The sequence below is a fragment of the Antechinus flavipes genome, chromosome 1 (genome assembly GCF_016432865.1).
Source record: "Antechinus flavipes isolate AdamAnt ecotype Samford, QLD, Australia chromosome 1, AdamAnt_v2, whole genome shotgun sequence".
In the NCBI taxonomy this organism is placed as follows: domain Eukaryota; kingdom Metazoa; phylum Chordata; class Mammalia; order Dasyuromorphia; family Dasyuridae; genus Antechinus; species Antechinus flavipes.
The window spans coordinates 100,523,208-100,550,942 of record NC_067398.1 but is presented as its reverse complement, the minus strand read 5'-3'; the positions used below and the strand labels follow the sequence as shown (position 1 = coordinate 100,550,942).

At 32.9% G+C, this 27,735-nt stretch overlaps 1 protein-coding gene across 1 annotated transcript in view; it reads right to left on the bottom strand.

The window, feature by feature from the left end:
• The window catches only part of MPDZ (multiple PDZ domain crumbs cell polarity complex component), a 215,033-nt gene that overhangs the window by 77,385 nt on the left and 109,913 nt on the right, over positions 1–27,735 (bottom strand). The window contains exons 20-22 of the mRNA XM_051970827.1: positions 23,009–23,293; positions 22,461–22,584; positions 6,871–7,069 (exon numbers count right to left, since the gene is read on the bottom strand). Of these exons, the coding sequence (XP_051826787.1) occupies positions 6,871–7,069; positions 22,461–22,584; positions 23,009–23,293 (608 nt within the window). The remainder of the gene's footprint in view (positions 1–6,870; positions 7,070–22,460; positions 22,585–23,008; positions 23,294–27,735) is intronic.

The following is a 27,735-nucleotide window of genomic DNA, read 5'->3' as shown; positions in this document are numbered from 1 at the left end:
TTTTTATTTTTATTTTATTTTTACTTTATGGAGTAAAATAAGCATTTCCATAATAGTATAACAAAAAGGTTGATTGTATATGAAACTGCAAATCTTTATTAATATAGTACAGTGATTAATTTAAGATCAAATATCAACTCCTCTGTTGACATTTAAGTCAATTCCCAATCTGGGCCCCATTGTCATTTCTAGAGTTATTATACATTACTTTTCTTCATGTACTTTAAGTTCTAGTCAAACTGGCCTTCTTACTGTTTCAAATACTACCCTTCATTTTTTTTTTTTTTTTGCATAGACTAACTCTAGAATAGGCTGTACCTAGAATGTCTTATATTATACTTCACCTTGGCTCCATATAATCCTTAGAATAATTCAAGATTCAATTCTAGCACCATTTTCTACATGAAACTTTTCTTGATCCACAAAACTACTAGAGTCTTTCTAGTCTAAAACATCTTTTATTTAATTATCTGTACCTATCTATACACATGTCCTTTCTCTGATAGAATGTAATTTCCTTAATATAAGCTCATGTTGTTTTGCAGGGACATAAGCAGTCACATCTTTCCACTGAAAGTTCACAGGAAACTATGACAGTAGTAGATATTGAAATTTTTGGAGATTCCCATTGTAAGGAAATTATTCCTTACAATGATTTCTTTGTATTGGAAATAAGAAAAGCTATGAAAAGCTTCAAACTCTTCTAATTTGTCCAGGTTCCAGGACACATCAAATTTAACAGTACACTGCACTGGCCTTGCCTATCCAAGTTGACTTTTATGCCTTTTGGATATGTAAACCAGTCACTTCAATTAAGCAAGCACTGTGAAGGATCTCATAAAAACCCTATCAAATGGTGTGAGTCTCAAACTCTGAAATACGGCATCAAACTGTTTAAATTATGTCAAAAATCTCTTCATCTTCACAAGCTTCCTCTACTGATATTTCGGGAAAGTTAACTTGCCATTTACAATATAAACATTCATTTTTTCAATCACTAAATGTTCCAGGAATAACTACCGCACTGTGCTGGTATTGCTTCCAACTGCTGTATGGATTGTTCAGTATCCCACTGTGGGCAAAGTATTTAGGTTTTGCCCCATTATGTTACTTAGCGTACCATACTTTTGGCTCCCCAGTTGGAACTTGAGCTATAGATCAATGAGTAATGTGGCAAGTTAAATATATTAAATGAGATCAAGTCTGTGTATTCATGTAACTAAAGTGTACTTATGGACCAACAACTGCATGATACAGAGATTATAAATAATGTGAAAAATACCTACAAAATCAACATGAGGGTGATATTTACATGAAAATTCAGTATTTTCTGGCAAGACTGAGGATTATCTTTCTATGGTACATAAAATGAAAACCACTCAAGTGACACAATTTATCAATTGAAGAAGTTATATAGTTTTATATGGGGGACTCTATTCCCTTTCACCCTTCAATACCCATCACTAGGTCATGTTAATTAGCATTCTGTCTCAAAGCACTAAGGTGCTATGTGGGTTTATTGTTATTCTAAGATATATCAACCTTATGTAACCACTTCCTTTGTATAGATTATTGCCAGATGACATACATTAGGCCATGGAAGAGAAAACAAAATTTATTAGATTTAGTTTCAACCAAGAATTCAGGAGACCTAAAAATCCTGGACCCAAATTTGATAGCTGTTTGACCCTGGGATGCCAATTAATTGTCTTATGGAACTTTAAGAAGGCATGACATATGTGAGACAAATGACAACAAGGAGAGTGCAATACATTCCTGAGATCCAAATGAGGAGCCCAACAAGTGTAAATATAAAGGCCAGGCTATGTAGTACTACAATATATTAAGATTGATAAAATACAAGGGACTAAAATGAGTGGAGAAGTTATTATAGAGGCAGAGATTAAAGCAAAAAAGTAAAGGTACAGAGTACAATAGAAGGAGTGCTGGATCATTTCTCAAACTTGATCTAATTCCTCAGAACTTTTCATGGATGTCCCAGCTCCTATTCTGCAATCAACTCTGGGCTGTGTCCCCTTTCATTCCACGTGCTTAGCAAAACCATGGATTCTTACATTAACCACTAAATTCATCTAATTTTAAAAATACTAATGAAGAGCTAGAACTCTAGCCTCACAAACGTATTTTATGAAGCTATAAGAAACTCTTTAGCAGAAATAATAAAAATCTGAATTGTAAATCCAAAAGCAGAGTTTCTGTTTTATCCATCTTCCTCAAAATCTAGCACAATGCATTACATATTTCTTCCCCACCTTATTCCTGAACATCTTTGGTGGGGGAAAAGAGTTAGTTAAACCAGTGATTGCATGTTTGCAGAAGACATTTGAAATTCAAAGTTAGAATCTAACAGATGTGACTAGGCCATCAAGAGTTTAGTTATATACTCAAAACTACACAGCTAGTTTAACAGAGGCTGACTTTATCCTTACTCCCTCATTATGGTATGTTTGTTGAACGAACAAGTAAGTGAATAAGTGAATGCCAGAAAGAGTCCAGGAAATATAAGGGAAATGAGTACTTAAACTAAAGGCCTAAAGAGTCTATATGAGATAGGTAACAGTTCTAAAACTTTTGTCAATTTTCAAATTACAATAAAGAAATTGTAAAGAAAAATCTAGGAAAGAAATGAGGAAAGAATATGAGAACCCAATGGAGAGACAACAATACCCAAGGAAACATTCTCAGTTTATGTATGAGATGCTAAACATCCATACAAGTGTTATGTAAAGAGCTTTGTTCTAGATCCTTTTCTCATTTTCCTCTATTGACCTATTAAAAGCTCTCTAGAGATGCATGCTAGAAAGAATCTGAGGAGGAAAAGGCAATTTCATAAGTATTTATTCACAGGACAAGAAGAGAATCAGCAATACCAGCACACCAAAACACAAGGGTACATATAGTGCAACAAGGGCACCCAACACACACTTAGCCATATTATCACACAAAATAACTTCTAAACCAACAACAAAGAAAACTGAAACTGTGTTATGCACCACATATGGAACACATTGAAGACAACTGATTTGACAGCCAGTGTTAAAAATATATATATACACTTAAAAATAAACTAATCTTCAGTAACACATGAAAAGGCGAAAAAACAAAAACACCAATAACAGCATTAGTGCCGTAGAAAATGTAACATGGAGATCAATCCAGATACTGTGCTAGAACCCATATGTAGGATTATCTTTATAGAAACAATCTTGAAAACTCAATGTTTAGAAAATACAGTTTTTAAATGGGTAAACAATTATCAATCTGAAAATGCAGCAACCATTTTCCAGCCCTGCTGGAATTTATGCTTAAATTTGAATAAGTAAAAAAGCTGAAATGTATATGCTGAATCTATATCTGGATGCATCCCTGCTTTTGGATGTTATAAAAGCATGATATGGTTTCACAGACAAATTGCAACATATAGCAATAATGAGCTTTTGAATCGCCAATACTCACACATAAAAGGGGGCCTGATCATCAGCAGGTGCTGGAGAAGATCTAGAATGTGAAGCATACGATGCAGCATCTTTTTACAATGGTGTTAACAAATGTCAGTGTCTTGTGCTGAATGTGAGATGCATACATATGTAGTTAAAAGTGTGTGCTCCTGTTCCTCCCCCCTCTTTCTACCTCCCTCCCATCTACACCTCCCCCGGAAAGCATCTGCTCTTTACTGGTGTCTATAGCAGTGATTATTAACAAGCATGGAAAAATGTAACTGCAATCAATCTTTTATTCCTTGATCAGGAATTCATCCCACACTTTAGGTTAAGGCAGGTGAATTCTGATTCAGCTCAGTAATTATCTGGCAGATGTTACTAGCAGCTGCTGCTAAGCACAAAACCCTGGCTATTATTACAGAAATATAAGGGATCCTGGCAAGGTGGAGTGAGAAGTGAAACAGAATGCATTCTGGTGAGGCTACACATCTGGTTTTTCCTAGAAAATAATGAAACCTGGAACTTAAACTGGCTGTTCTTGTACTCTTAAAACTCAAATTCTATTTCTCTTTACACATACACACACACACACACACACACACACACACACTCACACACTGTTGCCATGTATTGTGACTTTGAAGAATACCCAAGAATTTTCTCAACAAACACGGCATTTCCTAAAACCAAGCACCTTTATATTTTGTTTCAAGGGATGAATTTTTTTAGATCTCCTTTGAACAAGTTATCCATAACACAACAAAAAACCAACATCTCAAAAAATTTTCCTCCTTTGTAGGAAGAAAACCTACTCTGAGCTCTCAATAGTTGGAAATTTAATCCAAAATTGACATGTCAGTAATCCAAAGGTGAAGTTTTTGCTCCTGTAGGGTAGAATATGAGGAAATGATCCAAGGCAGGTGGTATGAAAGAACACTAAGTATAAATTCCCTCTTTCCCCAAGACTTGTGATAGCTGACAAAATGGATGAATGTTGTTCTTGTTTTCTTTTTGGTTTTCTGGAATTTTTTCTTAGCACCAATTCTAATATGGGTTACAATGTATAAAATATCCTACCTGCTTTGTATTCTTTGCCCAGTGAGGCAAATTTTATAGCCATCTGAAGTAAGACTTAGTGGTAATCAATATATGATTATTCATTCCTCCCCCCCAATAAGATTAGCAAATTTCTTCTTTATTTTTTGGCAGTTATGTGTCAGATGTTTTCTTTAGGTATTTTTGACAGTCAGAGTAAAGCTATTTTAAACATTAAATCAACAAATTCTGGTAAGAAATTGAAGGAAGAGATAACAAAGAAGAGCAGCAATTTCATTTGTGATGAAACTATGGAATTTACCTCCATTCTTTAAGCTATCAATAGGAACTGAGGTCTGTCATTCCAAATTATATTCACAAGGGTTCTATTCACATAAATGTTTACCAATAGTGCAATATAGTAGAACACGGAGGATAGCAGGTATTGCACTCTAATTCAAATATCTCAGGAAAAGGAAAAGTGATCTATATTAGCTCCAATAACCCAAAACAAACAAACAAACAAAAACAACTTGTCATAAAATAGCAAAAGAAAAGACTCAAGCCATCACATTATCCATAATCCATGCCAGAGGTAAGCTGTACAAATTAATATTTTCCAAAAAGTGGCTTTTTTATCCCTTTATATCCCACTTTATTTTTTGAAGAGAAATAAATGATAGTATAAAAGACACTGAAAATAAGACATTATTTTTCCATTATGTACATAATTAGATAACATTTATAATTTTTCAATTGTATTTAAATAGTGGTTAAGATTATTAAAGTTACATGATCTGATTTTTAAATTGAGCATGAATCAAAACATGCAAATATTAAACCATTAACAAAGTTAGGAAAAAGATGAGGTTGTATAACAGTAATAATATCTTTTTTATATGTAACCAGCAGAGTCAACTAAAAAAAAAAAGTCTTAAGATATATTTCTGCTTTTTATTGAAAGGAGAATGAAAACCAGATTGCAATTGTGGCTTTTCTTTGTGAAAATTCAAATACTTTCTTTGTAGGAGAACCAGTAATATAAAATGCATGTAAGTAAAATAATGTGCAGTGCAAAAAAAACAGTTACACAAAGTAATCCTAACTCCAGTTCCAGATGAACATCATGCTTGGGTGCTTATGAACATCAGATCTGGCACTATTATATTCCCTATACAGGAATAAAAAATGCTCTCAATGTCTAGGATCAGAGGATTCTCAGCAATAAGAATAAGGAAGCCAAGACATAAAGAAAGGTGACTTGAAAGAGGTAGCAACTAGAAAAAATGGGGTTCAAACTCAGATCTTCTGACTCAAAGGCCCCTTGTCATCACAACTAAGCAAGGTTGCCTTTAATGAAAGAAAACAAGCTGATGCCCTTAGCAATTTGTGGCTATAAAACAAAAAAGACTGATTTGGATGTGGCTTAAGGAATCAGGCTCAGTACTTTATAAGTACACATCATTTGGCAGATTTAGTGAAGCTAAAAAAATTAACAATTTGTCCTCTAAGGGTACTTATTATTTAGGAATATAAATCTAAAAAGTACATCACAGCTTATCTAATTGAACCCCTTTGTTTGATAGAGAAGGAAAATAAGGCTGGAGGTGTTTTTGTTTGCTTCATTCTGTTTTATATGACTTACTAAAATCAAAAAGGTTATGCCAGAGGCAGAATAGGATTAGACAAGGGTAAACTAGAGAGATTACATTGGGAGATAGGAAGATTCTTCCAGGTCTGTTTTGGAGACTCTCTGATCATGGTGTCTAGCTCTGAAACTTCCTTCAGCATCTACATCCATGGGTGTCCTAAAACTCAATCCAGTTGTTTTTTTTTTTGTTTTGTTTTGTTTTGTTTTGTTTTTTGTTTTTTTGTTGTTTTTTTTCTTAAGGGACTCCTCACTTGTGGAATTTATCAAGGGCCCAGTCACCAAGACTTCCAATGTTTCATAGTGACAGGTTGAGGGGTAGAAAAGGCCTGGGCTACATATCCTCAAAGTACAGCTAAAGTTAAACAAAAAAACAGCAGTGTTTAATTATAAATAGCTAGTGTTGTGAAGTAAAAAAAAAAAGAGAAATAATGTAAGGAATGCAATAGTTAACAAGGATTTTTTTTTTTTTTTTTTTTTAATAAAACTCAATGTGATGTACTGGGTATTTAAGGAGAAAAGACTGTATAAAAACATGACAGAACATTTAAACCATACAATTTACTAGGTTATGACTATTTAATAAATGTTATATTGATTGAAGATAACTCAAAGAAAATTGAAAAGCACAAAATTTTACTGATTTCAAATCCTCTAATTTTTCAAGTCATATAGGCCTTTCTGTTTTTAATTTTTTTTTCAAAACTCTTTCCAACTATTACTTACTTTATGTCAGATCCAATGAGAGAATGTCTCCTTAACATGGCTCTTGCCTGGGCACTAGTTAGATTGGTGGTAGATTCTTCATTAATGGATAAAATACAATCCCCTACACCAATTCGACCATCACGACTGATAGCTCCACCATGGATGATACTTCGAACTATGGTTCCTGAACCATCTTTGTTAGAACTTACTGTCATCCCTATGAAAAAACAGAAATTAAGGATTTTGTTGTATACATAAGTTTTTAATATTTTAGTTAAATGGGGACTATATATGACAGAACAAACTGGCTTTTGTTAGGTTATTTAAAGCCAATTGAGGAAGGGGGGAAGGCATCCAACTACCAGGGGAAGGAATTAATTTAATTTTTTAATTAAATTACTTTTAAATTAATTTAATCCCAAATTAGATTTATTCTAATTTAATTTTAAGTGAAGTTTTACTAAAGATAAAATGTTCAATATTCACAATTTTAAAAACTAAATGGGTCTCTATCACAGAACAGATCAGTTAATAAAACATGCAGTCCTTTGACTATCCAATCAAGAAGATAACACAACTCAAACACCATCCCCTAAGTTGTTTTTTCTGCCAATGTTGAGAAATTTCCCCTGATTCAACTACACTGACCAAAAAAAAAAAAAAAAAAAAGTCAGCAATATCTCCTACTGCAAGCCATTTCTAATGAGCTGACAATAGTTCTCTCAGGATTCAAATCATCTAGCATTTACTTCTCCCTTTTTATTTTTAATCTCTTCAATAAAAAACAAATTTCTCAAAGATAAGAACTATTTTTGTTTTTGTCTTAGGCTACTCCTCTCCTAATCTGGTATTTTGCATATACAAGGTACTTAATAAATGTTAGGTGAAGTTGAATTGAAATGTGCAACATCAGGACCAGTTTAAATTACAGATGCAATGATGATATTAATTCACATGTTTGTAACTATTCAAGGTCTACAATGCACTTTCTCACAATAACATTATGGCCGAGCATTAATATATTCCCATTTTACAAAAAAAGGAAACTAAGATTGAGATGGTTATGGCCAAAGCTCAAGCATGGGGGACCAAAGCATTCTTTTTCAGCCCTATTACCATGACTCCTAGCTAAGGAGTCATGAAAAAGGCCAAAGCCGATCTGCATAGCTGTTGGATAAGAAACATCAATCAAACAATAAACAATTAAAGCCTTGTTTTATATCAGGCATCCTGCTAAATGCCAGAGATACAAAAAACAACCAAACAAAAACAAAATAAAATTAAAAAAACAAAAAGCAAAAGTTGTCCCTTTATTCAAGAAGCTTACAATTCAGTAGAGAAGACAACATGCGGTTAAATTGCTAAATGGAAGATCCATACAAATTAGATGGAATGTAACCTTATGGGGGAAGGCTCTAGAAGCTGAGAAGCCTAGGAAAGGTCTCCAAGCTAAGTGTTTTTGTTGTTGTTTTAATGAATTTTGAAAGAAGCTCGGGGATTTTTCTATTTGAAGGAGAAGAAAGAAAACATTCTAGGCACAGTGCAGCCTGGTCACACCCGTGCAAAGAAAAGAAAGCAAACCAAATAAGTGAGATACTTAAGTATGTGATTGGGAGGAAAGATCAGAGGCTGGAAAGGTAGGAAAGGACTAGGACATAAAGAGCATTAAATGGCAAACAAAAGATTTTACATTTGATGCTTTTTATATTGCTTGTTTAAGGCAACAAGAAGTCTCTGAAGTTTACTGAGAAGGCTGAATGACATGGTCAGACTCATGCTTCCAGGAAAATAATTCTGATGACTTTTGGAAGATAGATTGGAGAGAGAGGCTTGAGGTTGGGAGACTAATAACAAATTCAGTCAATTCAGATCCAGCACATGTGAAGAAGGGACTCTGAAACTCTAAAACTCCTTGAAGGACAAAATCTCCTTCAACTCTCCCTCAGTGAGAGACCCCTCCCCCCCCCCCCCCCCCCCAGAGAATCAGATAAAGTGGTTTATCTAGGTGGGTTAGTTCAGTCCTGAGCTGAAGAATTCTAACCCTATAGAATTAAAGAGACTCGTTCAATTCTATTCAAATTCCAGCCCAAGCTGAAACTTAGCTGGTAGATAAAAAGAGCCAACTTGGACCAACTCCTTGCAGAGATGTTGACATGTCATGCTATGCCATGCTATGCCAAGGAAACCTCTTCCCACTGGAATAATATTCTCTTCCAGTGTTACTCTCTCTTTATCCTCACCTATTTCCCTAATGAGACTTTATGCCTGTCTGGATTTCTCTATGCTTCTCTGTCAAGATTTCTCTACTAGAAACTTCCCAATGCCTATAATAAACCTTTTTTTTTTTTTTTTTTTTTTACCAATCTAGGTTTTTGGCTCTATAAATTCCTTTATAGAGAATCTGTTCTGCCTGAAGGGGGTTCCTCAAAACTCCCTATCCTTGCTCCGAGTCCCAGGGAGTGTAAGGGAGCCAAACCTCTCCATTTGGTTCCCTGAATCCCCAATCTGCCACTAGACCATACCATTTAACTACCTGATCACCAGAAACCTTAATCTCATTTTGGTTCCCTAAATCTAGAACTCATCATTTCATTTCCTGACAAAAGGGAACTCCAAAACCTAAAACTCATCACATGGACTATGAGCTATGCTAAGTACAGATCTGGAGTTCAGTTTCCATGACTTTTTCAAATCCAGACTTTAAAGTAGCTGTTCAGGAGGGTGTCAAGACAGCCCCACAAAGAATAGTCAGTCATTGGTTTATCTAAGAATGCATTCTCTTCTCTCCTATCCATTCCACATAGGACTGCCCAGAGATCTGATTCTTTGACTTCCTTATTTAACCAACTTGAGGAACTCCCTATTGCCTTTCAAATAAATATTTAAACTCTTTTGTTTAGCTTTTAACAATCCTGTACTTCTTGACCCCAGTGTATCTCCCTAGCTTTAAAAAGCATTACTCCCACTCTCATAACCTCCGAGCCAGCCAGCCTGGTCTCTCTATTTGTCACAGATGATATTCTATCTCCATTCTCCATGTCTTTACATTAGATGTTCTGCATGATGTGATGCTCCCCCTACTCATCTCCACCTTGTTCACTCTCTGGCTTCTTTCATTCTCCAACCAAACTCCACCTTCTCTGAGAAGTCTTTCTTAACCCACATTAATCCTGGTACAATCTTCTATTGACTAGCTCCAATTTATCCCATAAATATCTTGTTTGTACATAGTTGTTTGCTCACTGTCTCCCTCATTAGAATGGGAGTGCCTAGAAATTAGAAACTAACATTCCCTTTCTTTTTATCATCAGAGCTCAGTAAAGTGCCTGGTGGCAGGTTTACTGACAGACTACATGCCAAAACAAAACAAAAACAAACAAAGAAACAGAAACCTTCTTTAATTAACCTGATGTTATTCATCTACTATCAAAAATTTTTGAAAGCATACTCTGTACTATTTATCTGGACTTCCACACTATAATCTGACTTCTGGCAAATTTTAATTTCATAAATGCAAAATTCTCAGTAATTCTTTGCACATAGAGTATTTAATAAGTAGTTGTTAAATCAATGAATGATGGCTTTATCTTTCTCAAAACTTTTAATCATTCCTCAATCAAATAATAAAGTTTGAATTCTTGGCATTAAGTTTTGGGGTCTTATGTAATATAGTTCCATTTTACCATTTATCCTTATTTCACATTCTCCAAACAGACATGGCATTTTTCAGACTTTGTACCTTTGCTCTCTGCCATCTCTCTGCTGAAAATTCCCTTTCTCTCTTTTTTCCCACTCCACTTTATACTATGCCTGTTGAAATAATGCCCATTTTTCAGGGATTATTTTGTCACCATGAAATATTCCCAGACAAAATAATAATAGTTTATATTTATATAGAGCTATATGTCACACAGCAAATTAAGTTCTTTATAAATATGATCTTATTTGATATCTAATAACACTGGAAGGTATCATTGTTATCCTCAGTTTTACAGTTGAGGAAATTGTGGTAGAGGTTAAGTGCTTTGCCCAGGGCCATTCATCGGGTAAATTTCTGAGATCAGATTTAAACTCAGATCTTTCTGATTTCAGGTCCAGTGTTCCATTAACGGTGCCACTTAGATGTTCTTAACCATCCATAAGTGATTTCCTGCATCTTATTCATTCATGTTCCTCCTTCATGATATCTAGCATAGTGTCTTGTATAATACCTATAGAATAAATTAGTAGGAAAAAATAAGAAATAGGAAAATTCAACAAAGATACTCCAATCAGCAAACAGAGCCTGCACATACATTTTCTAACATTATTTAGCTTTTCTGAAACAATAGTAATCTTTTGTTTTTAATCTAAACCTGTGATTTCAACAGTATAGTAAACTTTTAGTATGAAAACTATTCACTGATGCAGATTTCATATAGATAAACAACTTGTCTAAAATCTAGTCAGAGAAAAATTCTGGGCACTGGCAATTTAGAGGCTTTGCTACATTGTCACGTTGCTACTATATATTAAGCATAGGCCTTGAACTTAGGTTTTTCTGGCTCCAAGGTTGGCCCATCTTTTCTATTAACCATTTCAAATGAGAATTGAAGTACTGGGGAAGGGGAGAAAAACAACCAAACAAGAAGTAGTCTCATCTTGAAATATTATTTTCTAGTTGAAGCAATTTTTCTATAGCAAAAGAATCCTATAGGATATATATTGAAGATCTACAAATTTTCTTTGACCATTTTATTTGTAGATTTTTTTGTAATTATCTATTTTCAGGAAATAAAAAAAAATTGCTTTATTATGAGTTTTTTCTAAATAAAATAATGAGGACATTCTCTAAATTGAGCATGCCATGCAGGTCTTAAATTATTGCCATTACAAAATTATTTTAATCTTTCTCATCAGGTTCTAAACAACTAATAAGGAGGATACAGCCTTGAAAATATTATGAGCCTCTTAGAGAGACAATGTATAGAAAGCCTTACAGCAGATTCAGGAAACCTTACTTCCTGTATTGGCTCTACCATTTATCAGCTGACTGAGCTCTGGTCAAGCTCCTTATCTCCTCTTTGCTTCAGTTTACTTACTAGTGAAACGACAAAGAAGCCCAGATGACCTCTGTGGTCCCTTCCAGCACAATCATCCTGTGAATGTTTTATTTATTTGTGGCATCCATTTCCACACCTCCCAATCACTTCTCAATTCCCTGAAACTATGCTTTTGACTCTACTACTTATCTGAAACTGTTCTATCCAAGATGAAGAATGATTTCATAGCTGGGTAATTCCAAAAGCCTCTCCTCCACCTCCACTCCTTCATCCCCACTCTGCTGCCCCAGTCCTCATCATTTTTTACCTATCTGCAGTTTTTGACATTATTAATCACTCCTTGTAAAATATTTTTCCTTGAGTTTCTGGAACACTGATCTATCTTGGTTTTCCTCCTACCTATCTAATTACTCCTTCTTAGGCTCCAAACTGAAACATCATCCTCTTTCCACACATTAATTATAGTCATTCCTCAAGGTTCTGTCTTTAGCTCTCTTTTCTTTGGGAAGCTAATCAACTCCCATGGTTTAAATTATCATTTTCTTTGCAGATGTGAACTTGAAACCTACATATCCAAGTCATAATCTCTTTCTTGAACTTCATTCTTATATAATTAACTGGGAATCTCTATCTGGATGTTTTCAAAGCATCTCAACCATACATCCAAAGAATAACAATATATTTTCCCCAAAACCCATTCCATTTTCAAATTTTCTCATTTCTATTCATAGCATCACCAATCTTCCAGTCAGCCAGGTTGTCAGACTTATGACCAAAATATCTTTTGATTTTATACCCAAATTAAGAAGAACAATGATTTTTTTTAATCTTTCAGTGTTTATCTTTCACTTTTCCAAGTGCTTAATCATCTGGTATAGATTATCAATCAAAAGTGAAAGCTAACAATGTCATGGTTTGGGTTTAAGGTGCTATTAGAAGTCACAGTTGATGACATTAAAAAGAACACAATCTTTATTTAGTTTCCTTTTTTGTTTTTTCTGCTTTTACATCAATCACAAACAACGCCTTTTCACCACACATAAAACTTCAATGCTAGTTATGACTCTTCTTTCTCACCAAAACGATATCTCTCCTAACTGGTCTTCTTGACATTATTCTAATCCATCCTTCACAGATATGCCAAATGGATATTACTAAATGATAGAACTGATCATGTTTAGTTACTCACTAAATCCCCAGATCCCTGCCAGCTGCATTTCAAAAGTCACTGACAGATTCCTACTACCATACAAAATTCTCAGCCGAGCATTTGAAGCACTCTATAATATAACTCTCATTTACTTTTCCAGTATTACACTTAAGATCATTCCCTGTGAGACATCTACATCATAGTTAAGCTGATAGCTATTCTCCACAGACAATATTCTATCTTCTATGACTTTGTACCATGGGTCTTCCACCTCTAGGACTCTTCACCTATGCTTTACTGAATCCCTCACTTCCTTCAAAGTACAACCTACCTCTGGCACAAATCCATTTAGGAACCTCTACATCATTTGCCCTCTCACTATCTTAAAAGTATTTTGTTCATATTTATTTACTTACATATGTGCACATTATAACCATTTAAATACAAGATCCTTGAAGGCACAGACTAATTAGTTTTACACTTGTATCTCAAGCAGCTAATGAAAAGTCTCATACATAGGTACTCAATAAATACTTGTTGAATTTTTGAACTTTCACTCAATTTAATAAATGAACGGATAACAAAGAAAAAATAAAAATGAAAAGGTCAAGTGGAAAACACCTCAAAAGTGAACTATAGTCTAGGCATGGATGAATAAGTGATTATAAAGGAGGGAAAAGAGAATTTTTTTCATATCAAGTAAAATAAACATCTCATTTTTCTTTGATACTTAATAATAAAACTACTGATGCTTCAAAGACTTCCCCCAAAATTAAGAAGAGCAATGATTTTTTAAAAAATATTTCACTGTTTATCTTTCACTTTTCCAAGTGCTTAATCATCTTGGTATAGATTATTCAATCAAAAGTCAAAGCTAACAATATCATGATTTGGGTTTAAAGTGCTATTGGAAGTCACAGTTGATGACATTAAAAGGAACACAATGACAGATATAAACTGAATTTGTTGGCACTGCTATAGCATTCAATTGTATTAAACCTTACCTGATTTAGCTTTTACTTAAAATTAAAAGCCACAAAGCTGTATGTGCAAAGTTGTGGCCATATTAATGAAAAACAGGGTCTCAAAATAGAAAGGAAGTTCAAGTAAAAAAAAAAAAAAAAAAAAGGATAACATATTAAAACACAACACAAAATGGCTATTACTGTTAAAGTGGTGATTAATGAAGGCCTTAGCAGAGAAGCAAAAAATAAATAGCTCAGTCACAGCTCATTCATCTAATTGTTGCCAGATTATCTGCTCCATTTGATGTGCCCCTTTGCTCAAATCTTCAGATTTCTTCCCCACCTCCACTCTAAACAAGGCAAATGCTGCTTTCACAAGAAAATATCTTCTCAAGCCAAGATATACTACAAGTTCAGAAAGAGAACTTGAAAAAAAAGAAAGAATCCAAGGAATGAAAGGACTATCAACCTCATATCAAATTTTCTTTCACGGTCACTGGACTCCACCCTGCTCCTTTGAATGATAATAATTAGATTTTACCAGTGACTTATCACCATTAATGACCTTCCTTAAACCCTGTCCACCCTGAACAGGAAAAGATGAATGTTTCTTTTACTGGAATATGAAAAGTCACTTTTAGGATTCTAAAGATGTTTCTCCTCCTTACTAATGATCGTAACTTCCAAGTAAAGTCTTTACATTCACTGTGCACAAAATGAAAATTTAATAAGGTAACATTAAAATGCTAGTGCAATGAATGGGTTCTTATGAATGGGGTTTTATGTTCTAGGAAACCTATGAGGGCCAATGCTTTAATCCAAGCATTAAAATGAATATAATTAAGAACTGTGGTATTATTGCAAAAAAATAATTATTAATTTGCTTAAGTCAGATACTATGCTTTAACTTCAGGCCTGAATATAACAATGTATGGATTGAATGAGTTTCTTCTAATATTGCAAAAAGTTCTTTCTGAGTTGGCAAAAGGAAAGAAATGTCAAATGTTGAAGGGACTACAGGAAAACAAGCATATTGCTAGTAAAACTATCAATTGATTCAACCCTTCTGGAGAGCAATTCAGAATGATGTTTCAAAAGTTATTAAGTTGTTTATATCCTTTAGCCCTGCTATAATATATAATTTAGGTCTATACCTCAAAGAGATCAAAAAAAGAGGAAAGGGAATGATATTTGTGTATACATGTATATATTCATTTGTTTATAGCCACTCTTTTCACAAAAGGTAAAAATTAGAACTTAAGGGACTATCCTTCTATTGGGGAATAGATAAACGAATTGTAGTAATGCAATATTATTATTCCATTTTTAAAAATCACTTGGAAAATTTAAGATGAAATTGGAAAAATCTTTATGAACTGCTTCAGAAAAAAATGAGAACTAGAATAAGATATATAATGACAACATAATAAAAAAAATAAAAGTTTGAAAAACGTTAGAACTCTAAGAAATGTAATTAAGAATCACAAATTCAAAGGACAGAATATGAAATGTCACCCATCATCTACCAAAAAGATGATTAAATTAAAATGCCCAATGAGATATACATTTCTGTATGAGGCCCACGTGGTAGGCTATGTATATTTATTATGAAGTCAATCTTTTTTTTTTTTCTTTCTTACTTTCCTTTTTTTTTTTTTTTTTGTATTCAAATGGGGGATGGTAGTTGTAGTGGGGAGAAATAGCAAATGTTGGTCAAAATAAAACAAAAAAAGTTTTAAAAAGGAGAAATGTCCTCTTTATACAAAGAATACTTAATAAATACATTTATACTATAAATGAAAGCTGAAATTTACTTAAATTTAATAATTTGTATTATTTAATAAAGAAGTTTTAGAAATAGAGGGTACATGCATTTGTTTTAAATAATTTGATAACTATTTCAATATAATTGGTTTTCTTTGAAATTCTATGTATCGTATTTTATTTTTATTAATTTACATTAATCTGAGAAGAGGTCCATAATGTAAGTGAATCAATGTATTGTAAATTATGATCCTATGACAAATATTGGCTTGCATTCAGTTTTTAGGAATGGCCAATGCAATTAATACTCCTAAAAAAAACTTTGAAAACTTTTAGGGAAAGATTTTCTTTTTAAATGTCACCTTTTATTCAAAAGATATTTGCATGAACTTAAATTGAAATTATTATAGTCTAGATCTTGAAGAGACCTTAACAGATCATTTATTCTCATTCTCTCTCTCTCTTTCTCTCTCTCTCCTTTTCCCTTCCCTTCCTCTTTCTCTTTCTTATTCTCTCTTTCATTCTAAGATCATACAAGAAGTCAATGGCAATGCTAGGATATGAACCCCAGTATTCTTACTCCAAATCCCGCATGCTTTCTACTACATCTTGCTGCCTCTATATATTTGAAAAGGAAATTATTTATTCCTATTAGAAAACACTTCATAAATCAAAGTAAATAGTTTACATTGCAACAGCAATAATAGCAACAAATTTAATTTTAGAATGGTTGAAATGCCCAAGTATTCTGGGCTAAAGTTTTCTATTTATGAATTCAAGTAGATAATGTTGCTTAGGGATGATTTTGCATTGTGTTTGAGGTACTTAAATTTTGTCCTTTAAAAATACTTGATGTATTTAAAGCACTTACTTATAAATTCCCTCATTTGACAAGCATTAATTAAGCACCTACTTTTGCAGAGTATTGTGCTATGACTAGGCACTATTAAAATGTTTATTCAATATACTGTTTTGAGAAGACCAGATCCAGTTGATTTGGTTACTGATGCTCAATAAATGTTCCTTGAATTAATTTGCTTGGTTTTTCCCCTGTGTAATCTTCTTCCAGAAAAGGAGAATAATCCTTCTCCTGCCCCAACTGTGGAGTACAATCATTGATTAAGCAGTCTGCACAATTTTGCCCAAGTATACAAAATGACAGAGGCAGGCATTCCCACTCCCTGCCTGCCCTTTACCATGTATTCTACATCTTCCACAGGTAACTGTGGGAACAAGAGTACAGAAATAAATTTGAATCCTATAAAAATAAGGCTAAAATACACATGGATTTTTAGGATTACTGAAGTCCAGGTCAAATTTTATAAATGGAAAGTCCTGCCCATATATTCTTTCAGCTACAAATATTGTGTTCAAGGACACTTTCATGCAAGAATTTAATACAATAGACTTTCACAACACATTTTAGGGGAAAATTCCACAACTTAATTTTCTTAGCATAACCACTGTATCTTATTTCATAATTAAATGTTCAAAGTTTAATTTAGTATAAATTATGGAACACAGATGAAACATATATTATGTTGCTGTACTCATTAGTTTTTTTCTTGCTTTTAGAATTATATATAATGTCTTCATTGAAGGCTCTAAAAAATGTTTCCTGCCTGTATTATCAGATTCATTTCACAGAACTATCATTTACTATTCTTTACTAAAATTCGACAGGTATACTGGTTACTAGCGTTCTTCAGAACTCACCTCAGTGAACTTACACAGTGAATTTACATAGTCCCTCCTCAACTCCACCTTGAACACAGTTCAACTTATAACTGTGTAATGCTCAGCTCAAGTGCCACCTCCTACACAGAGCATGATCATAGTTGTTAGTACACCTCTCTTTCTCAAGAGTAACCTGCATATCCTTATCTGTGAGCTTATTTTCCCCATATAAAAAAGTTCATTGGGAAAAGAAATTATTGGTCTTAAAAATATATATACTCGCAACATAGAGCAATGCCTTAGGAAAATTATTTTTTTCAAATATTTGGACAATGGACTGAAAATGGAAGAGACTGAAAGAAGGAGACCAAATAGGAGGCAACTGAAATAATGTAGTCAAAGGGTGATGAGAGCTTATCCAAAATGCTGACTTTGTGAACAGAGAGAAACCAATTTTGCAAAGGTTGTCTGTTGTCCAGAATAATATATACACTTGGTTCAAGAGCCTGTTGAATTATTAAAAGTTTCTTCTTATATAATCCATAACTAACATAGTTCCTGCAACATATTAGTAACTTAATAGATATTTTTGATTGACAATATAAGTTGATTCAAGATAGTATTAGCTTCCTTCTAATGTAATGTTTTCAGTTTTGCTTTAATTCATCTATGACCTAACTAGTCACAGAAAGCTGATTCTGATTAGACTCGTTTATCAACAACCAGTCATGTACTATTTGTTAAGATTTAATCAGCCTAAACTATAAGACTTTCTTTAAGCTCATCCAACATGATAGAATGTGTCAGGACTTATACATCATTGACACCACTTTCAAGAACCCAGGGTCACTAGCAACATTAAAATGTTTTCACAGAATAAACAGTAGATACTCTATAAATGTTCATTCAATTTAATTGAAATCTAATCTGAATGCTGTTCCATTTACATGTCATATTCATTCCCAATGCAAGGACTTTGCATAGATGATTTTTTCTAACCATCTCCATTTCTCTCCCCTTGGAGGATGTGTTTTCTTAACTACTGCCAATGATCTCTGAATAACAATGGAAGGCAAGAGAAATAATGTAAACTGGGGGAAAAAAAGCATATGTTCCAGTTTTTAAGGGAAAATTAAATAGAATCTGCAAATTATGTCAGCAATCAAGACTTCCACTTCTGAAAAAAAAATTAAAAGAGATGGTTAATGACTATCTAGGAAAAAAAAAGCACAGAGATCACAGAGAGCCAGTAAAACCTTTTTAGAAATTTTGTTGTTCAGTTGTTTTGGTTGTGCCTAACTCTTTGTGACTTTATTTGGAGTTTTCTTAGCAAAGATACTGGATTAGTTTGCCATTTTCTTTTCTAGTAGATTAAGACGCAGAAGTTAAGTGGCTTGCTTAGGATCACATGGCTAGTTAGTATATGAGGCCAAATGCGAACTTAGGAAGGCAAGTTTTCCTGACTACAGCCCTGGAACTCTATCCACCTATTAATAAAGAACAGGTTATATCAAAATTTTGTGGTAATTATTTTGATGGATTGTTATGGTTCTATAACAAATGATGAGCATGATGGTTTCAGAAAAAACTGAGAAAAATTATATGAACTGATGCAAAGTAAAGAGAGGAATCAAGAGAACATTATGTGCAGTATCACCAATATTTTAAGTACGATCATCTGTGAAAGACTATGATCTATGTATATATGTAGAGAAGGGATACAATGATCAAGACAATGATAAAAACAATTCTAAAGGACTCATGATGAAAAATGCTATCTCCAGAAGAGAACTGATGAACTCTGATGAATTTTAATTATCTTTATTTTTCTTATCTTTTTTGCGTATTTTCTTTTGCAAAATGGCTAATATGGAAATATGACTTGGAGAACTTCACATGTATAATCGATGTAGTAGTGCTTGTCTTTTTAAGTAATAGAGGAAAAGGAGAGGAAGAAAATTTGGAACTTAAAATTCTTTTTAAATGAATGTCAATTTTTTCACATGTAATTGAGAAATTTTTAATGAAATAAATAAAGCACTTAAAAAAAAACAGATAGGTCATGCTGGACTAATAATTCCTTTCCTCTTTGGGCAGAATTACTAGACTTATTGAACTGGGAAATACAGTACATGTTTATGAAACTAAATTTTAGAAAAATATTTGACAAAATCTCCAATCTTATTTTAATAGATGAAACTAAGGCTAAATAGTGTAATTAAATGGATGTGGACTTGATTGAATGTTCAGATACAAAGAGACAACAATTGTAGCTTTCCATTATCTTGGAAGAAGACACTGTTTATGCTTTTTATCAGGACCAAAAAGACATAGATGACATGCTTGTCAACGAACTGAAAAGGACAAGAAGCTGAGGAGAACTGACATATTGGATTACAAAGTTAGGAGTCAAAAAAGACTTTGAGAGATTAGAACATTATATAGATTTAATGTGCTTGTGTTTTAAAAAAAAAAAGGAACTTTACTAGTAGAAGACAAGTATGAAGAATGGTAGCTACCATTTATCTGAAAATTGTATAGGAACATTAACAAATCAATGAGTTAATATTGTGAGACATGGTGGTCAAGAAAAATCTCAGAGACTTAGGTTATATTAGAAGCACTAAAATGGCCAAGATCAATGAAGTAACAGTCCTATGCTATCCTGCTTTGAATATTAGGTGCCAGATTTTAAGAAGGACACTAAGTTGAAGCTTCCAGAGGAATATAACCAGGATGGCCAAGGATATCAAATTTTTGCCTTATGGACAGTGATTAAGAAAATAGGGAGGGGACTATAGTCTGAAGAAGAGAACACATAGTCTTCAAACATTTGACAGGATAGTATGTAGATGTGGAATTAGTAGCAATGAATAAAATCAACAGAGGGAAATTTAGGCTTGATATGGGAAAAACAAACATATTAACAATAATAAGCTCATATTCCCATTGCATATTATGTAAGTGTGCGTATATTAATTATATGATCATTTATTCAAATGTTTGTCATTTCATTTTGTGTGTGTGTGAAAAAGACAGAAAAAAACAGAGAGGGAGAGGATGAAAAAGATAGAAGAAGGAGGGAGAGAGGGTGGAGGGGAGAGGAGAGAGAAAGAGAGAGAGAGAGAGAGAGAGAGAGAAACAGACAGCTAGACAGACAAAGGGAGGGAGGGACAGGGGGAGGAAAGGAGAAGGAGGAGGAGCAAAGGTCATATCTTCTTTTGTAGGCCCCTGTGGCACCTAATGCATTGCTCTGAATATGATACACACTCAATAAATTCTTCTGATTAATATAAATATAAGAAACAGATGTTAAAATGTAAGAACAAGGCATGCAGTCTCAAAGGTTTGTTCTGGCTAAGCCATTATAATGTGATCTATTTAGCTTCAAAGCACATCTTAAATTCTGGCACACAGAACAGAAAAACTCTACTTTGGGGAGCTAACCTAAAATAAATAAATAAAAGAATAGGTTTTGAGGATGTAATAGGGGCTTAAACCCTAAAAACAATCTGTATAATAAGGAAATTTGATCATAAGAATAGGATATACATGGATTCTAAATCTATGAGTGGCAAAAAATATTTTACCACAATTGTATATTTATTCTATCATTAAGCAACAATGGGAAGATTTGAAATTACCAATCTTATATAGCTGGCATTATTGGAGTAGAGTGTAAAATAAGATGTATTTTGAAACTTGTATTAATTCTCAATATACATATTTAGCATCACATCACAATAGTAGCTTATATTTGTGGAATGATATTTTATTATGAGAGAGACAGCTTGCTTCAGAGCTTCATTTAGAGATCCTGTTTTTAAGAACTCTGTCCTCAAAATGGGTAGGAAGCTCTGTTAAAAGGACTGTTTGAGCTTAACCAACACTTCAAGACACAACTCAGCCAGTTTTGGATAATCTCAACTTCCCTATGTAAACTCAAATTTACCAGGTAATTGTATCCCTTCCCTACATATATGCATATTGGAAGTCTTTTCACAAATACTTTTAAAAGGTCAAAGAAGTGGAAAAGAACAAAAGAATCTTAAAGTTGCCTAAGAATAAAGGGGTTTAGAAGAACTGAGAGTTACTTTTCAGCATTAGATCATACTGAGATATTCCATGGTCAGGTAGCCATTCATACTTCTAAGTCTGGGTTCTTGATTCTTCATCGTTATCCTAGTCTCTTGCTATCCTTTACATCACCAAATCCAGCCTCTCTTATTATACTGTTACCCTGAGCTATGACAGCCAAAACTCTTCTCTGTAAGAATTAAATGAAAGTAATAAAGATCTAAGAGAAAAAAAATGGATCATATTCTTTATCTTAATGAAAACAGTCTGTTGCCAAATTAAAGTATACTTTGTATGAATGCTTTTATTCTTCACTCCAACTTGAAAGTATATATCTATAATGTAGCAAGCTACAATGCCTTATAGATAACATGGACATGAAGCAAACAAAGTGATCAGCTAATCAATATTTCATTTTGTCTGTGGCACAACTAGTTGCCATTTTAGATGTAAATTCAGTAAACAGTGTAAGTTGAATATTAAAGACTCACTCTACCAAGCAATTTACATATAACTGGCAACATTTAAAAAATCTAATAATTTAGTTTTGCAAGTAATCTGGAATTCTAAATTGCTAACTTTGTTTTCTATAAATTCTATTACTGATATAATTTTTAATTTCATAAAAATGAACACCTTTAAATAATTAAGAAAAATGTGCACTATTACCAATATGAAATAAAGTCATCCAACAAAGTAGTTAATCAGCTGAGGGAAAGTATAAGTATGAACTAACCAATTTGATCAAGATTTATACAAAAGAAAAGTACTAATTATCTAATTTCTTAATTTTAGAAAAGAAACTGTAGACTTTTCTGTGAGCCAAATAAGACTGCCATAAATCCATAAAATGCAACAAAGAAAATGCTTAAGATTTATTATACACATATAAAACACATACACACATATACACGCAGAATAACTAGTACTTACCTAGGCTTAAATTGCCTTTTGCTATAATAATAGTCTTTTCAAATGACTCGTTGGATAAATTATGGAATGTAGCACATTCATCAGAGGAATCCAGAGAATCCTTTGCCATTATGGAATCTGGTTTCTGGCCAGAAGAAAAATAAGGCATGTGAAAACAAAAAGAGAACTTGGAAATAAATATGATTTCAATATCAGAGAGGTTCTTCAATTTGTTCAGGTTTAATTCACTAAGACAATTAACTAAAATGGATTATTTTCTAAAATTCAAATTAATCAAAAAAGTGATCCTTAATCTGGTAAAATGGAAAGACTGCTAGATTTAGGATCAAATCTATCCCTGATCTTTATTGCAAATCACTTACTTTTTCTAGGCTTCAGTTTCTGCATTTTAAAATGCACTATATTATTTACACTATATTATTAAACTATATATATTATACTATATTAGCTCTAAGTTAATGATCCCCACACCTTAGGTATGTATAAATTTAGTGCTTAGTATCCCACCCCCAACTCCCACAAAATCTCCAGTAAAAAAGGTTCTTTACTTGTCCAGTAGAATCAGGGTGTATAAATGAAGCAACTTTTGCACTGGATAATACTTCATTTGGTAACTGAGATTCAGTCCAAATCTGTGAATTTTCACATTCGGTTAGGTTATCAATAGTTGGTGTAGGTAGGAGATCTGTATGGGTAAAGTTAGAGCAAGGTTCCATCCTCAGGTCCACTGAAGATATCTTTTCATCTTGTCTTTGAATCAGATCCTTACTATATAGATTCTCATTGGACATTTGAAAATCAAGAAGCAGATCTGAAGAATTTTCACCAGTATCCTAATTAAAAAAGAGAAATCAAAAACTATGATCATAATCAATTAATTACATTAACTTTGTAGCAGAATATGGGTTTTTAAAACTACTATTTTAAGGTGATAAGATTATATAATCCAATCATTAAATATTCAGAAAGTAGTAGCTAACATACAGCCCTTCTCTTTAAAACTTACTTATTGAACACCCTTCTTTTCTTAACTTCTTCTGAATAATACATTTTTTGCAAACCATATGGAACAAAGCATATGTTCTAGTGAGTTGTTCTTATATCATGTGTTGCTTGCAAGACCAGCTAAATTCTGGACTCTTCTGAGTCAGTCCTTACTCAGAACCTCAGCATATGCATACAGTTTTACCCAAATATAAAATTTTTCCAAAGAGAGCCTTCCATCAATTTTTAGGAAAGTAGTTAATTTATATTCCTAAATTTCATTGCACTAATATCTTTAAGTACATATAATAATTAATATAATGGGGACATGAGCTCCTTAAAGGCAATAACTTTTAATTTTTGCCTTAGTATTTCTGGAGTCTAGTTCAGTATGCCATACATATTAGGTATTTAATATAGTAGTTGAGTTGAACTGAATTAAATATAGTATATTTTAACTCACTGACATTGCCCTAAGTCAGAAAAAGAAAGAATTATTTTGGCAAATTTTTTTCAGGTCTAATGGGGGAAAAGTACTGGCCAATGAATGAGGCAATCTGGATTTGATTTCTGGAACTACTTTGAATTAGCTTTGTGACCCCAGGCATATCTATAACCCATTATTACTAGACCTCAAACTAGATGATCTCCAAGATTTCTTCCATTCTAATACATTTGTATATAAGATATATATATATATATGCATTCTAATACATATGCATTTATATGTGTATATACATATATATGTGTGCATGTGTATATACAAGTATATCTCCATATATGTATTTGTGCACACTACTTTTGTATTGTCATTTCCCCTTTTTTCTATACTTTTAATCACAAAAATAAGAAACGTTTTTATTCGAACAGAAGAAAAAAAATCACATATGACTTTAGATGGGGGGGGGGGAAATGTATCTTTACATTTTTCATTTCATTTACAAATTTCATTAATTGCCTTTATAAGAGCAGTTTATAATTTTTTTAATATTTAAATTAAAAAAAATTAAAAACATTTTAGGAAAGGGTCCACAGGTTTTATGCCATACCATGCCATGCCAAAGGAAACAAATCACAGATTAGGAACTCTGAACAGAGGAAAGCAATGATGCTAGATAGTTTGAAATTGTGCAACAGCTCTTGACTTACATACTCTCAATTTAACTAAAAATGGCTCCAATAAAGGAAATAAAAAAGTATTAGAAAAGGATTATCTAGAAGAAAGTGATTAGGTCTCAAACTTCAAAACCATTTAAAAATATACCCTCAAATATAGAATGACACCAAAATTTGAAGTTAGAAAAACATTAAAGAAAAATCAAGCCTAGATTGAGGTTACTGTAAATCACATGCCTCCAAACCCACACTCAAGAAAGAGTTAATATAGAGAGAAAAGAAAAAGCTAGTCAACACAGCAGACAACATACGCCTACGTCAGAAATGTTCATGCTGTTCAAATGCCAAATCATTTTTATTTTTGAGTCTAATGAGCTAAAAGAAAATCAATTTTTATAAGAGCTTCAAAAATAACCTTACAATCCTCTAACACAAATTGATCTCTTAATTAATTTATATCAGAAATTTCTGTTTATATGTGCCTTCAAGCGAGATATTTTCATAGTCTCCCAAATGGGTAAGGTTGAATAAAATGAAATAAATATGTTGAGTAAATGCCCCCCCCCACTCAGTTCCCTACCGTTTAAAAGTAGAATACATAAAATATAACTACCTGTGAACATAATTCTTTCAGGTGGTGGGTGGGGGAGAGTTCTGGCAAGATGGGTCCTTGAGTAGTGGTGACTAAGTCCAATCCTTCTCTCCCCCACAATCACCTCAAAACAACAAATTGGTCAAATATGAATTTTTTTTCAGCAAGAGAAAAAGAGTAGAAATAAACAGAATTTACATAAAGAAAATAATTTTCTTTATGAACATTAATAGAAATACCAAAAAAGAAAAAAAGAAAAAAAAGAACTAATAGAATAAACAAATATAGTAAAAGAAATCCCAGAAGAAAAGAAAAATATTACTACAATAGCTGTACTCCCAGAAGCAAGAAAAGAATAAAGTTATTATCCTAAATCTTTGAAGTGTTTAGAAATACAAGAAGAAATATGTGAGATCTACCATGTATTATTATGAAAATAAGACCAGTCAAAGAAGGATACAAGAAGAATGTGAGTGACAGCTTAAAAATAGTAGAAATTGGGGCATCTAGTTGGTGTAGTGGATAGGGAATCAGCCTTGAAGTTAGGAGGACCTGAGTTCAAATCTGACCTCAGACACTTAACACTTTCTAGCTGTGTGACTCTGGGTAACTCACTTAACCCCTAATGCCTCAGGAGAAAAAAAAAATAGCAAAATCTAAGACCTAGAAATACACAGATGAAACACTACTGTTTAGAAATGGCACAATAATAGAACAAAAATCATTTTAACACTTGTAATTGCAAAAAGACTTAGTTCTCCTCCAAATAAAACAACAACAATAAAATAGAGTTTAGAAAGACGATCTGAGAATCACTGCTTTTCAAAAAAAAAAAAAAGTAAAAGAAAAAGAAAAAGAAAATAAAAGACAAGAAATCCAAAATCATATTCCAGAAAATTACATAATTTTTTTCTGGGAATTTTTCGAAACAGATAGTAGATTACAAATTGATAGTCTCTAATAGATCTTAATGGAGAGAAATTCTAAGTTTATCTCACTCAGCACCAAAAAAAAAAAAAAAAAAAAATCAGAGATTTGGTGTCAAAACTACAATCTTACTAGAAGCTTGAAGGAATCAATTCACATATCAAGAATCAGCCTTGGGAAACAGACATTTATTAATCATCTATTAAGCATGTGCTAGGTAATGGGGGGTAAGGAGGAATCAAAGACAAGCACTCTCTACCTTCCAAAATTTCTCATTCTACAGAAAGGACAAAATATGCACAGAGTAAAAATAACAACTTTTGAGAGAGAAAAGACACTACAATTCATAGGACCTGGAAAAGCTTCACATATGGAATTTCATCTGAGCCAAGCTTTGAAGAAAGGTAGATATTCTAACAGTAGTAAGAGGGTATTCTAGACATAGGGAAAGTAATATTAAATTTGGAGAAAACCTATTAGACAATAAATTAGATTATAACACTCAAGATTAGGAGATATATGAAATTTTCATGGAGGGCTAAATGGGCATCATATTGTGAAGGAGTTTAAATATCAAAGCAAAGAACTTATATTTAATTTTAAATGCAACAAAGCACCAAGGAAGGTTTTTGAGCAGAGCAATTACATAATTAGATCTCTATTTCCTAAATATTAAGTTGGAAGTTGTATAGAGAATAGGAAAGAACAAAAGTGGAAGCATAGAGAAAAATAAGACCACAATAAGCGGTATGGGAAAATGTGATAAAGAAGGAAGGAAATGAACATGTATGAAGTACCTTAAGGCTTTGTTCTAAATATTTGAACCTCATAATAATTCTTTTATTATCCCCATATTTAAGAACCTGGAGTAGACTTTTCAACAATGAAGTGATTTCAAGGCAATTTCAATAGACTTGTGATAGCACCATCTGCAACCAGAGAAAGAACTATGGAGACCGAATATGAATCAAAGCATAGTACTGTACTTTATTTGTTTTTTTTTTTTTCTTTGCCATGTTTTTTTTTTCCTTTTTGATCTGATTTTTCTTGCACAATATAATACATATGGAAATATGTTTAGAAGAATTGCATATGTTTAAGCTACAGTGGATTATTTGTGGTCTAAGGGAAAGGAGGGAGAAAATTTTGGAACACAAGGTTTTACAAGGGTGAATGTTGACAACAATCTTTGCATGTATTTGGAAAAATAAAATGCTTAATTAAAAAAAAAAAGCCCTTTATAACCAAAAAAGAAAAAAAAAAAGAAACTGGAGCAGACAGAAGTTAAATGCCTTGCCTAGAGTCACACATCTAATAAGTTTCTGAGATCATATTTGAACTCAGATCTCTCTGAATCCAGTCCCAGCATTCTAAGCACTGCAGCACCTAGTTGCCTCTGGACTTAAAATCAGGTAGTGGTGAGATAAGTCGTAATAGTATTAATAATTATTATCATAATGATATTACTAATGATAATTTACATTTATATAGCATTTATTTTGTGCCAGAACCTATGCTAAGTACTTTTCAAATATTATCTCATTTGATCCTGATAAGAACCCAAGGAGGATTTCTTGTAGTTTTAGAATCAACATGATTTGGTCCCTGATTATAAATGAAGAGAAAAGTCAAGGTCATTCCAAAGAAGGGAAGCTG